This window comes from Zosterops lateralis (assembly GCF_965231275.1).
Source record: "Zosterops lateralis genome assembly, chromosome: 17".
NCBI lineage: Eukaryota > Metazoa > Chordata > Aves > Passeriformes > Zosteropidae > Zosterops > Zosterops lateralis.
In genome coordinates, this window is record NC_139777.1 from 8141470 (window position 1) to 8155188 (window position 13719).

Below are 13719 nucleotides of genomic sequence, written 5' to 3' on the forward strand. Positions count from 1 at the left end.
CTGCAAGGAAAGCCCTGCTCAGCTCCTCAGGTTTTGTTTGGCCACTGCAGAGTTCTGTCCCCACTGCCACTCCCGGAAGCTCCCGGCGCGCGCGGCCCAGCTCTGGTGTCACGGGGGTGAGGAAGAGTCTGGCCACAGGCAGGACAGCAGAGTCAGAGGCTTGTTTGCCAAAGCATCCATGAGAATTTTGTGTTTGCATATTTTTCTTCAGCTGTAAGGTTGGAATGTTTTTGACAGTGAACTGTTTACATTCCTTATTCCCAAAGCATCTTTACCATGAAATATGCATGCTACTTCGATTAAGAGTTGCTGTTCTCCGCTCTAAAATATAAAAACTGCATAAAGAAAAGAACCCAATGTAAAATGATGAAATAACTGACCTAACACAGTGTTGTTAGAGGCACCTTCTTTAAACTATTTTCAATATCTGACAAAAAAAAAATAAATCGTGCTTCAGCATTTGATGCATCAACAAATTCAACCCAACAATGTTTACTGAATTCAGTAAAAGATTGATGAATGTGGTTACGGATCCTGATGGATGCCAATTGGATTCAGCAAAAGTAGTTAAGGAAGAAAGCCCAAAAGCACCAGACATTAGGTAAAGCAAACCCTCGGCTTCTCACTCAGAAAGACAGGATGCAAGGGTAAGTCTAAACCTCCCCAAACATCCCAAATTAAAGAAAGTATTAAAAATAAAGAATTGGGAAAGAGAAGGGTGAAGTAAGCTGCCAAAGTTCTTCCTTAATAAATTAAAACTGAGGTGTTACAAACTAATTTCAGTAACAGTCATCTTTCCAACCGTGCCAAAAATGATTCCTGTTGTAATGATGATCATGCAAGTAGCAGAGATTCTAGAAATATTTCAACTTTTCAAAACTGAGTGAGAAAAGCATTTTGGTAAAGATGTGTAGAAAGGTCGAGAGAAATTTCTACACTGGTATCAACAGTCAAGTGCGTATTTCTTCTACAGAAATGTTTTTAGCATAGGTTCCATACCACGATTCCATGATCACTTGTGCAGTGTCCTGACAAAGCTCCGAATTTGTTCCCCACAACAGAGATTTATGTACCACAAGAACTTCCTAATAGAAAATGCCCTTTATTGATGAACCCTTGCTTATTAAAAATTAGTTTTGGCAGACTAACACTTAAACTATAGGAAAAAGAAAATTTTGAAATGGAATCTTGTAAGCACCCTTATCTACTGGAGTCTAAGTTAATGGCTTTCTAGATTTCTCTGAAGAGCAGACTAAATGGTATGAGGAAGCCTGGAGTTATTAACCAGCCAGCATCCTTATGTACTACAGTAGCAATTGAACCTGATTTCCATTCAAAGACATTACCCAAGAGGAAACCAAAAACTAATTCTTAATGTTAATGTGAAGATATAAGATTTAAATTTATTTCCAGGAATTACAAGTGCATTTTGTTCATATTAGCAAGCAGTCTTTATACAATCCATTCTTCACTGCTGCCAAAATAAAATGAGAAAAAGACAGCAGAGATATGAAAAGCTAAAAATAGAACGATTTTTCCTAAGTTATTTGTTGAATAGCATTTCAGTTGAACACAACTCAGAGGTAACAATAGATTATTTTTTTCTCAATCATAGGCATGTGGCACTTAGACAATCATCTTTGCACAGAAAGCTTTAACAGTCATGCGAGGGCACAGTAATTATTTTAAACAAGGCAAATTTCTCACCACAGAGAGCAGTGGGGAAAGAAAAGGAGGCACTGCACTGGAACATAACACCTAGTAAACTCCACATTATACAATTTCAGTAACAAATACTTGAAAAGATCATTAAAAGGTATACAATTTTAAACGTTATTTAGTGCTAGCTTTGTTTGGTTGTCCTAACTCAGCATTATCAGAAAAGTTTGATAGTACTTGACAACAGAACAGTACTTCATGTCACGAGCTCATGGAGGCTTGATTACAAATCACCATAGTGTAGGTTGCAAGAAATGAACTTGAGATGCTGACATGCTGTAGGAGCAAAAGTAAAATCAAACTTTCTCATTTGAAGATGCAGTGTTCCTCTCTGCAAGAATCTGAATGTCAGTGATTAGATTCAAATGTCAAAACTATCAATCCTCATTTGAAGCACTTCATTGGTATGCAGGATGTAGACTGAGTTAATTAATATCGTATTTTGGTTTCTTGCTTGCCACCAGATACGGCTGCCTTGCCCAGGTAAAGCACTGGCCATGGGGTCATGGTGCCATCGTGGTCTGTGTTAACCCTTCCAGCACTCGGGGAGCAAAGAGCAGCTGCAGCTGCCACCTTGCCTTTTCACAGGCCATACAAACACTACTGCATGGTAGGAACTTTGGGAGTACTACGCCTCCAACGTGGGTAAACTTTAAATTATCTCTCTTAGAAAAAGCAGGGAGAAAAAGGTACAAATTTTGTCAATACATGGAAAAATGTTTCTTAGGTGAATTCAGTTAAGTTGGGTTCCTATGTGGCTCTTACACTGGATAGAATACCTGTATGTACAGCACAGGACACCCAAACAAGTGCATAAGCAAGATTAACATGAACACAACTTATGCTGCAATCCATAGCATAATGGTACACTCTGCTGGATGCTAACCAACCATTTCTATTTAAAAAGGACGTGCAAAAAAAATCTGGGATGTCACTGACTTAAAGTGCCCTGAATAGTAGCTTTTCTAAAAAAAAAAAAATGCCAGCGACTTCAGTAAAGTCAGGAAAACATAGTTCATGGTGTAAACGTCTTACAGGTTAATGAATTATCTTCTTGGATATTGATCCAGGAGTGAAAGGAACCACTGCATCTTTCAAACCAGAAAGCAAGCAGTTAAAACACGGGCAGCAGTAGGTGCACGTACAGTACAGTACTGCAACAGGTCAACAATGGGCATTACGCATAGGAGTGTCAATTACAATTCTTCAGGCTTAAAAGATTCATTGAAAGCATGAAAAGCCAAAACTACCAGGAACCGCCCTCCTGAATGGCTCAAAGGAGTTAGTGGATAAGCTGAGAGAGGCCACAAGACATGACCAACAATAAAGAACTGGGAAGAGGAACAGCAACGTTTGAGCATGCCCAGTCCTTTAAGTCCTTGTCCTACAAAAGAGAGCAGAGACATATTTCAGTGAAGGAAGTTTAACATCACCTTTTAAAACAAGCCCTTTCCTATTTCTGTGCTCTGTGCACACTGTGTTTACCATAACCCAGAGCCAGCAGGATCTACAAATGTTAAAAAAGAAATTGGAGACAGTGGATAACAAGGCGTTCTATTTTAAACTCTTAATTCTTCAAAAGATTAGAAGATTAAACATAACTAATCAATGAAGTACACAGTTTGTCTGAACCAAAAATTTGTTATTTTCATATTGTTTCTCAATTCCAAAACACACAGCCCAGGGGACACTTGGAATCTGGAGAAACAGCCCAGTGAGAAGAGCTGGCTGATAAAGCACAGGGGGAGTGTGCAGGGGAACAGGAATGCACAGCAGGACACTGTTACTGTGCATTTGAAGCCAACTCCTGGGGACTGGCCCTCATTAGGATGTCAAGCAGCTGTGTTTAAACTCTTGTGCTGTGGCATAGGTGGTGATCTGAACCACAAATGACAAATTACCAGCATATCCTTACCAAACTAAGTAAAACATTTCAATTCCAGTATTTGTGCTGGCCAAATCAACACTGCATAGTAGCATTTGAAGGTAACATTTTTATCAAACCAGAAATTTCTGCTAACAACAGATCACGGATATCTTCATCCCTAATCCTTTTATCCCTTAATCCCTAATACAACGTAGGTAAGTATGGTCTGGGCAAAGAGGCAAGCAAGAGATCACGAACTGTGATTTACCACAGCAGTAACCACTCATTGTCCTTCCTTGAGACTACAGCCTATTAGGAATAGGCTTCATCTTGTTCCTCAAAATTTATGTGCACATGCAGAGCTGTGCTCTCACACAGAAAACGTGGGTGGGACATTAACACCTGTCAGTTACTGTGTCCCAGGTCTGCTCTATTCACAATGCCAGCTTACAGAACCAGTGTGTGAACCTCAGATTGCCCTACCTTTTAATTATTGCAACAGTTCCAAAATCACCTAGCAAGCTTAAATAAACCAAATGCAGTATTTGTAAAAATTGAAACTGTTTCATTTGTCAGCTTCTATACATCTAAGTATTCAAGCCAGTGGCAACAACAATTACCCTACTAAGTAAAAACTATTTTTAAATGTTTCCCCCACTTTTTTCCTTTTTCTTTCCTATTAGTTCATCATTAAATGAAAACCTAGGGGTATATGCAATGCAGAAACTGAAATCCCATTTTTACTGCAGAAAAATTATTGCTTACAGCAAAGCCACAAAGCTCCTGCACACTGCCAGCAGAGTCATGGATTTCTGGCAGCGAGCAAGTGCCCTGGCTCAAAACTTCACCTTCCTGCTGGAAATGCCCACACAAAGCAGTGATTGCAGAATGCTGCTTTGCGGGAGGAGAGCACAGAGAGCACAAACCAGGCAACCCAGGCCAGCCTGTTGCCTTTGGCTTCTTTTTCCTTTCCACTCATAAACCTTTGATATTTTCTCCTATTAGTATCACAGAAGTTTCACAATCAAGCCAGTATTTGACCAGTTTGGTATGAAACTCCTGAGACTTGCAAGCCTTGTGGCACAGCAAGACCAGAAGTTCATTGGTTTTAAAAAAAAAAAGTCAGAGTCAGTGAATCAGTATATTTCATTTTAAATTAAAATTTCAGACCTTCAAAATGCTAGGAAGACTAGTAATAATTAATTTATGATTATTTAAATACCTTTGTTATTTACTCACACTATCTGGGAGCTGCTTAAAACTAAAGGTAATTCATACTAAAGTTTCATGTGTGGGTTTTTCCCTTTAAAATAATTTAAGATATTTCTTCTCTGTACATTATATTTAGGAAGAGGGTTTTTTTAAGCATTTGAAGCTTTATGACTAAATTACATATCTGTAATATATGAAGAACATTGCCTCTTAAATTACTTTTTAAATAAAATTTGCATTTCAAAGCATTACCACTGCTTTTATTCTAAGCAGCACTATTGAAACGCAATTCTTATTCCGTAAATGTAACCTACAAACAAGGTAAACCTTGGACACATCCAGTTGCCTGGATTCCATGTGGACACTTCCATGCTGTGGGAAACTTTCCTCAGAAACAGGACAGGACTGAGGCCAGGCCCTTGGACAGAAGTTACTGAGCACTGGGAAAGGCAAGTCTCAAATTCCCCCCCGTCACTTTACCTATGCACGATTTAAGATCGGTATCCTGGCTGGAATCTTGCAGTTTCCTCAAAAATCAATTCTTTCAGCTTTTCCTTCGGCAAGTCATCCAACTCCATATCAAACTTGAAGGGTGCTTCAGCTACAGGCTTAATAATACAGAGAAATATGATTACTGTAATGTCACTGTGCTGTTGAATTTCATGCAGTCCTTTTATGGATGGGGAAAAAAATCCAAAAATGTCCTTCACAAAAATATCTAACACTGAGCAGTCTTCAAAGCAGAACTAACCCCATTAGTCCTATGTGTGCTTTATGTATTAGTTTACCAAATTTTACATCAACCACACTAAGTCAAATCCAAACCACAAGTTGGAATATTTATTTGAGGCTCGTATCTCAGTATCTATTTGAAGAAAAAAAAATCTTATTATTTTTCTATCTTGGAATAAACATATCTGGCCCTTAAGGAAAACTAGCTTATTTCCTCCTCCCCTATTTCTTCACAAAAAGGAGTCAGCAATCTCCTCAGAATTGTACATAAACTACAGCCAGTTCCAATTCAGGGTTTTTAAAGCATAATCTGGTGACAAACTCAGTCATTCTCCTTTACCTCAGACATTATGAAACCAGGACTCACATGAGCTGAGAATCTCCATTTTCTGGAGAGAGAAGTCACCTTAATATCTATTTGTTGTGTGGCATCTCCTAAGTGTCGTACTTAAAGTGAGAAATACAAATTTTGGTAAATTGATGCAATTTGTTCTTCAGCTCCATCAGTGCAGTAGAAGAAATCCTACCCTTAAACTAAAGTAGAAAATAATCAGCTGTATCATTTTATCAATGTTTACATTTTAACAATGTCTTTACCTCATCACTTGGATCGTAATACTGCTCCAGATATGGATGGGCTAAAGCTTGCTCCACTTCAATCCGCTTATGAGGATTAAAGGTCAACATTTTATCCAACAAATCAAGTGCTAAGAGGAAAAAAAGTGAGCAAGAATTTAATACACACTCCACAAAAGTGTTACAAACCCCGACCTTACCCAGACAACACCCACTACCCAAGGTAATGCTAATGGCACTGCAGCCCTGGAGCTGCCCTGCTGTAGCTGGGACCTGTAACGTGGGCACAGAGGCTGTGCCTGCCCCTCTCTCAGCATTCCTGGGCTACAGCTGCCCTGGGCACCACCTGCTCCAGCCCAGGGGTTACCCTGCCAAAGGCCCTTCAGCCCCACAGTGGATGGCAAGGCAAGAACACAAGCAATCCTATGCTACAATCTGGCTTGAATTACAACAGAAATTAAATAGATGAGACTTCTTCATTTTTCAAAGAAAAATGCTTTGGATTTTTGTGCCAAAATCCAAACTAAGATGGAGCTTTTCTGAAATAAGTAATTATGAATACATTCTTATTCTGAAAAGAAAACTTGGCTGTTTACAGATGAAAATATCATCCAGAAGTCATTAGGAGTTCTAGATCATCACAGTGAAATACTCTGGCACAACCAGCAGCACAGAAGATACCCTCCAGAGAAGATTGAAACACATTTATATTCACGAGATTCAGGCAAAATCTGTTGAAGACAACTTGTAAAGAATCCATAAAGAATCTGAAGATCCAGTAAGACACAGAGTGAGGTCTGGTGAAACTCTGGAGAGACATCACAAATCAGTGCTACTGCAGTTGGTCAGCTACTTTGCCTGTAACACACTTCCCCTTTCCAAGAGGAGAAAAAAACTGATTATAGGAGCAAGAAGCCCTAAGATATCTGCAGAATCCTAAATTCCATCACATTTGTCCTCCTCACCACATCATTTATGAACCAGAACTTTAAGAGAGGCTTCTTGATGCAGCACAGCAGTTGCAGCTTTGCACCAGGATGAGGAGCACACCTGTGACCCCAGGTCATAGGGCAGCCTGGAGAGGAAGGATGCACCAGCACCATCACCCCCCACTGCAGCGAGCTCCTCTGGGGCTGTGCATCACCCAGCACTGCACAAGAGACCCAAGTGCCCTGGAGAGCAGCTCCAAAAGCCTCAGGCCTGCCCTGTAACCATCAGCAGTGCTGTGCTGTGGTTCCCTGGGCTCACCCCCAGCCATGTGGGGCACAGCACTGCTCCTGCCCCCAGTGACAGCTCCTGACAGAGCCCTGGCACAGCTGCTCTCGGGGCACTGCCAAGGTGCTGCACCAAACAGCACATTCCCCCTCAGCTGAGGTACCAGCACTGCTGCCATCTGAGCTGTCAAAGCCCACGGGGAGGATTCTCACAGTGATGAGCACGATTATAAAAGCAGAATAAATCACTGCTGTTTTCCTCAATGACAGGGATAATAAGCTCCATACAGTTCCATCTGCAGAAATCAGCTTTTACATGGTAATTCAGTACCTGATCATATCCACTAAGAGTAAGTTATCATACCAGTTAAAAAAGAAATTACAAACTGTGCTAGAGGAGGTAAATGAGCACTACTGTACTGTGACACAACCACCCCTAAACTGTATGAAGTTGAGTATAAAATGTAAATTAATAGCTATCTAGCAAAACAAAGTCATATTTACCCTTTACTAAAGCCTTGTTAAGAAAGGTTAACAATTATTATATTCCTTGCTTTTATAACTTTTGCTCCACATATCCCAACTGAATTTTTTAACCCAGTAAATGTTAAGCTCTCATGGCGCCTGAGGATCCCTCTCTACTGATGAGACCCTGTTTGACCGACAGCTGATGCACAGTCTGCACAAACTCTACCCAGGGCAGCAGCAAGCAGCTGCCTCCTGTCTGATGTTAGGAACAAAGTTCAAGACTTAGTTCATGCCAGTGTTGAAATCCAGTGCTGATGTTCAGCACTTGAATAAATGAACTGTGCTCCCAAGGAAAGTGATAAGAGTCTGGATTTCACATGTATGTTAAAGATCAAACTCCACAATAGGTAATCTTAGAGTTACTAAAAATTGCATTAAATGATAAACCAGTGTGAGGGCTTTGTGCTGGTTTATGATTTTATATTAGATTTACAGTGCTATTTTAAGGCACCTGCATGTTCTAGCTCCAATATAAAGGTAAGTTCTTAGGTTATAAAAGCTCCCATCCTGCCATTACTTTGATACAATGTAATAGAGTATAAAATACCTTTGGGGTCAGCGTTTGGAAACAGCCTGTTCCATGGTACCTTATTTTTGTGTGGTAGGGAAAGCAAGTAGTTTCTGGCCTTTAAATTTATTATACAATTCAAATCTTCTTGGGAAGGGGATCCAAGTATACCTAAAAAACATGAATACAAACAATAGTGCATTCTATGAAAAGCACATTAATACAGCTGTATCATATCTGCTAAAATGCAATATTAAAAGTGCTGGGAAGGAGATTTCACACCACATGTTTTTTAAGGATACAGAAGACCTTCGGAGTTTTAAAAACTTCTACTAAAACTAAAGTTTTAAAACTCAAAATTTTAAAAACTTTTACATTTTTAAAACAAATAAATTATTTTGAGTTTTCTAATGATCTCTTAAAAAGATCCCAGTAAGTGGCAAAGTGGTGCACCTTACAGAAATTTTTAAAAAACTGACCTGGACCTAATAATATATGAGCTTTTAATTTTTAAAAAAATTTTGTATTAAAAAAGTATCTGCTGATGTAGTAAATAAATTGGTAAGTATTCTCTAGTTGTCCCCAAAACAATTATTACCTGTATCAATTGCTGCAAAAATAACTAGAGGGCACAGCAGACACACCTGCAGATCCACACCTTACACAGTGACCCACTGGAGAAAGACCAGCCCAGCTGGCAGAAGTGATGGAGAGAGACAGATGGGTGTGGAAATGCTGCCTCTCCATAAAGCTTACCAAGGATATGGTTAAGTTGGTCAAGGTAGTGTTTTCCTGGGAAGATGGGTCTGTTGGAGAGCATCTCTGCCAGAATGCAGCCCACTGACCAGATGTCAATAGACTTGGTGTAACCCTGCAAGTGAAGCAGAAACACATTTTTGTCAAATTTTTGCATAATAGCAGATACATGTTACTTTAGTAAACTGTGAAAGTGCACACAAACCATCCTTTTCTTTTTTAGATGAGTCATGCCTGCTTATGCTGTTTGGTTTTTCTGTACAAATGAAATAATTAAGAACCATATATCAAAACACTACTTTGAAGGGGTAGCAAGAACTGAAGTCTCCAAGATATGGTTTTCTGAAAGGATTTTTAAGTTTAGCTAAATCTGTTACCAACTGTAAATTGTTGAGATTCCCTAATTTTATAACACATTTCAACTAAAACATTTTGGAAACCAGGTATTCCGAATTGCACAGGCCTGACAGAGTGCTGAACACGTGTGAAAGCAGCTGTGCCTCCTCTGAGGGGATTTAAGCAGGACTCCAGGACGAGCCCTTTGGCAAAGGGGGAAATGGCCAAGCCAATGGCTGCTGGTTGGCTGCTCTGTACAACGTGACAGGCAGGAGGAGCTGAAGATGCTGGGAGGAGGCCACACCAGTCACTGGGATATAACTAGGAACAAACACTGGGATATCCACAGGAAAAGGCACAGCACTCACTGTGCCTGGCCTGCTGCCACTGCCCCTCGCCTGGGAAGGCTCTGTCCCCACTGACCCCACAGCCACTGGGCACCAGCTCCTCAGGATGCCATCCCTTCACCATTCATGTTCAAGGAATTATAAAAGGAATCACACATTAAGCCAGGAACGTTTAAGCTGATCACCTCTTAAAAACACCAAGTATCTTCTTTGTGAAAGCCTTTGATAAGTAGAGATGTGAACAGCACAATGCTGTGGTCTCAGTGAGGGTTTAAAATACAAGATGTGAGTTTAAAATACGAGATACTGGGGGGGAAAACCCCTCAGTTGGTCAGATGTCTATTTTCTTAAAGTGTCTTGGACACGATACTGCCACAACAAAACAAACCCACCAACTGGAAAAGCTGTAAATCCTACAGGAACCGCCATCCTAGAATATAAAACACAGCTCCAGGAGTCACCCAGGTGTTTTGCTAACAAATATCTGGCTGTGGACTGAACACAGGGGTTCTGATGGACACTCACCACCCACACAGGGATTGGATGCACCTTAAAAGGGCTACAGAACACAACAGTAATTCCGAATATATAAAAACCAAAGGAATGATTTCATGAGGACTATGGGAATGCCATTAAGACTGACACATAAGAACAATCACGTGCCTTCATTCAGAATCAGATTCACCCTCATTATACATTCTAAGCCTAAATTAAAATGTCAAGATAACATTAAGGCAGCATTTGCAGCATTGATGGAGGCAGCAGTGGAATGCTCATTCCTACCACTCCTGTCCTGCTCAGTGCCACAGCAGGTGATGGAAACAGTCTCATGACTGGCAAGGAACTGGAGGTGTGGGAAGTCGAGCACGTGATTACTCAGTTCTAGTACCCAATAATTGATTCTGGAATCACAATTTATTGCAAGCCAGTATCTCTACTGGAAACCTGTGCCCACTTCTCCCCAAGACTCTGCGTGCAGTCTGATCCTAAAAACACAGAAGGGGGAGCACAGTTGGAACTCACAAGGGAATAAGCAGCAACAGCAGCCCCCCAGCAGCTCAGTGTGGCCCTTACCTTAGAATTCAGCATGATTTCAGGAGCCCTGTACCAACGTGTGGCCACATACTCTGTCAGGAATCCTGTGTGATCATGATCGGGATCTGCGACACGAGCCAATCCAAAGTCACAAATCTGGTTTTGGACAAGTAAAGAGAAAAAAAAGGCACATTAGACACACATTCCCAATACTCTAACATTATTAATTCACCCTTCCCCAATCAATGATGTATCACCTACAAAGGCAGTGATGGCAACCTACGTTTTTAGAAACAAATTTCTGCACAAAGATGAAGAAAAATGCTTTGGATTAATTACAAAGAATATCCAACTGCCATTTAGGGGCCAGGAAGAATAAACAGTTTACAGTTTATGTTCCACTACGGGCTTGCTTACAGCACCTTTGCCAAACAGGCAAAGATACACTGCTCCAACCTCCCAGAAACCCACCAGAAAACAAAAACAATTAAGACTTCCAGAAAACATAACCAAGTTCAACACCCTATTTGACAAAAGTTATCATCATAACTGCATCTTTGCTTGAGAAAAACCTATCCAATCATGAGATAATGGTAGACTGGAGAGGTTATGGGCTGTTGAAGGAAGCATAAGCCTAAAAGAAAAAAACAAATCCCCTAAAAATGAAACACAAGCGAGAAAATATTTCTCAACCCGTTACCAGGAAAGCAGTTTTATCTAACTATGAAAAGCAAACCAAACACTGATTTAGACTAGCAAGTTCAACAAAATGAAAAACATGTTTTTAGTTATGCTCCGGTAAGGAGGCTTCACAGCTTTCAGAGCTATTTAGTGTCCAGAGAGAAATTAAGAAAATGGAAAATGTGAAGACAGACTGCTGTAGAGCAGAGCAGCTGTTCCTTCTCACCGTCCCACAGGTCAGTGGCAAGGTTTGTGAGTGGCACATTAGACACAATCAGAACCTTCTGCTGCCCCCCAAACACACCAGGTTATGACTGCCACACAAAGTGTATCTCCATGAAAGAATACTTACCCTCAGGAAAACCAGGCATCAAATGTAAGAGTGGCAAACAGTGCGAGGTTCCTCCCCTACATTTGTTTTATAATATTTACACTTAGATAGTTGATTGTGTACAGTGATTATATTGAAAATGTGAAGTGAAAATAGGCTGCAGTCAATATAGTCAGTAATGGAAAATCCTACCAAAACCACAGAAACCTCACTTTGCCCTGGTTGATATTTCTTAATTCTCCTGTAGGGACAGCCTGTCAGTGAAGTAATGCATAGATCAGTTAGGGAAGAAATACTTCAGCTGACTAAAAGCTGCATCTGAAAGACAAGATCCAGCAGCTGACTGTTACACAGAAGGTCTGAAGAAAAGGCAATGATGAATGTCATAGCCAAGCTGCATGCCATTACTTTAGCTACATATTAAAAAAATAAACCCAGCTCCCTGAATCCTTAGAAACAACCCCAAAAAGAACCTTTTATTAAGCATGGCAAGGTTTTGCCAGGGTACAGAAATGGAGCAGCTGCCTTGTGTGCAATTAGCAGCTTACATAGACACTCAGTACAAATAATCAGAAGAGCCTCCTCTAAAGACAGAAACGAAGAAATTGTAGAGGACAGCTTAGAGACTTCAGAAAATAATTATGGAGCAGGCAAAATTGTTGTAATCTCTTCCTCCTAACCTTGGAAAAAGCTAGATAAGATTACAGGCAAGGAGACTTGTGCAGAATTTCGGTATTACACAAAAGCAAAGCACTAGGGTTTGTTACTATTAAAACAAAAGAAGAAAGACACTGGTCCACAGTGAAAAGCAAGAACTGAATTTCAGAACATGTCTCTGAATCTCTCAACTCAAGTAGAAAAATGCTCATGGGATGCAAAGGAAGAATAACGACAAAGAGAGCTCATTAGAATGACAAAAAGCCCCTGCTGACTGGTGCAGAAACAGGTTAAGCAGAAAAGCAGAAAGACCATTAAAAGACTTCAAGGTTGAAGCTGCAAGGAAGAGGTTTTGGCTGCAGAGCTGAGAGGAGCAATAGCCCAAGGTGAAAGGGACCTGGAGATCCGGGGCTCTGCTGCAGCCGCGGCTGAGGGACGGGCAGACACTTCTCACCCTGTGCCAGTCCTGGGAGCAGCTGCCCTGCGGGGCCTCTCTGCCCGAACAAATGATGATGAGAATCAGGCAAAGCACCACGAGATAGTTTTTAGGCTTCTCCACATGAACGAAAACAATAAAAATGAAAGAAATAATATGGGAGTGATATAATAACAGGCAAATTTTCCTGGCATTTTGACTAAGTCAGAGCAGATAATAAAAAACTGCATAATGAAAGACTCAGGTATGTCAGTCAGTGCTTCATGCCTTGGAGAGACAGAACAGATGCTAAGACAGAAGAAATTACTTCCCACCTAAATAAATAAATTTTAATAAATAAATAAAAAAACCCCCACAGAATTCCATTTATATATTTAGCTTCCACTTCTTGAAACAATGTTCTTGCAATCAGTATCAGGGATTTTTTAAACAGAGATGGCTTAAAATTAGATGAAGCTATCAAGCAGATGGGAAGATTTAGGAGGATCATGTACATATGACCATTTACCAACCAAATCAAATGACACCCACAGTACTACTAACACACTGAAATATCTGCACCTGTATTGTTGAACAGCCTGTGCCTCTGTGTATTTGTACAAAAGGAATCAGAGACATTGAGTTTAATTGTTACTGATAAGATGGTGGTTCAAACAGCTGCAACTCCAGAGTAATTGGTAAACTCCTGAAACAAACACTAACTTGCAGTTTTCCTTTAAAAAAATCCCTCCCACATCACCTTCTTTTCACGTCTGTTGCAGCAGGTAACAACTCTTGGTCGTTT

General features: G+C 40.4%; 1 protein-coding gene across 1 annotated transcript in view; it reads right to left on the reverse strand.

The window, feature by feature from the left end:
* Positions 1-1377: 1377 nt before the first annotated feature.
* MAPK1 (mitogen-activated protein kinase 1) overlaps positions 1378-13719 on the reverse strand; it is a 31162-nt gene continuing 18820 nt past the window's right edge. Inside the window, exons 4-9 of the mRNA XM_083874239.1 lie at positions 10870-10986; positions 9113-9227; positions 8396-8527; positions 6128-6237; positions 5279-5406; positions 1378-3103 (exon numbers count right to left, since the gene is read on the reverse strand). Of these exons, the coding sequence (XP_083730365.1) occupies positions 5290-5406; positions 6128-6237; positions 8396-8527; positions 9113-9227; positions 10870-10986 (591 nt within the window). The 3' untranslated portion in view covers positions 1378-3103; positions 5279-5289. The remainder of the gene's footprint in view (positions 3104-5278; positions 5407-6127; positions 6238-8395; positions 8528-9112; positions 9228-10869; positions 10987-13719) is intronic.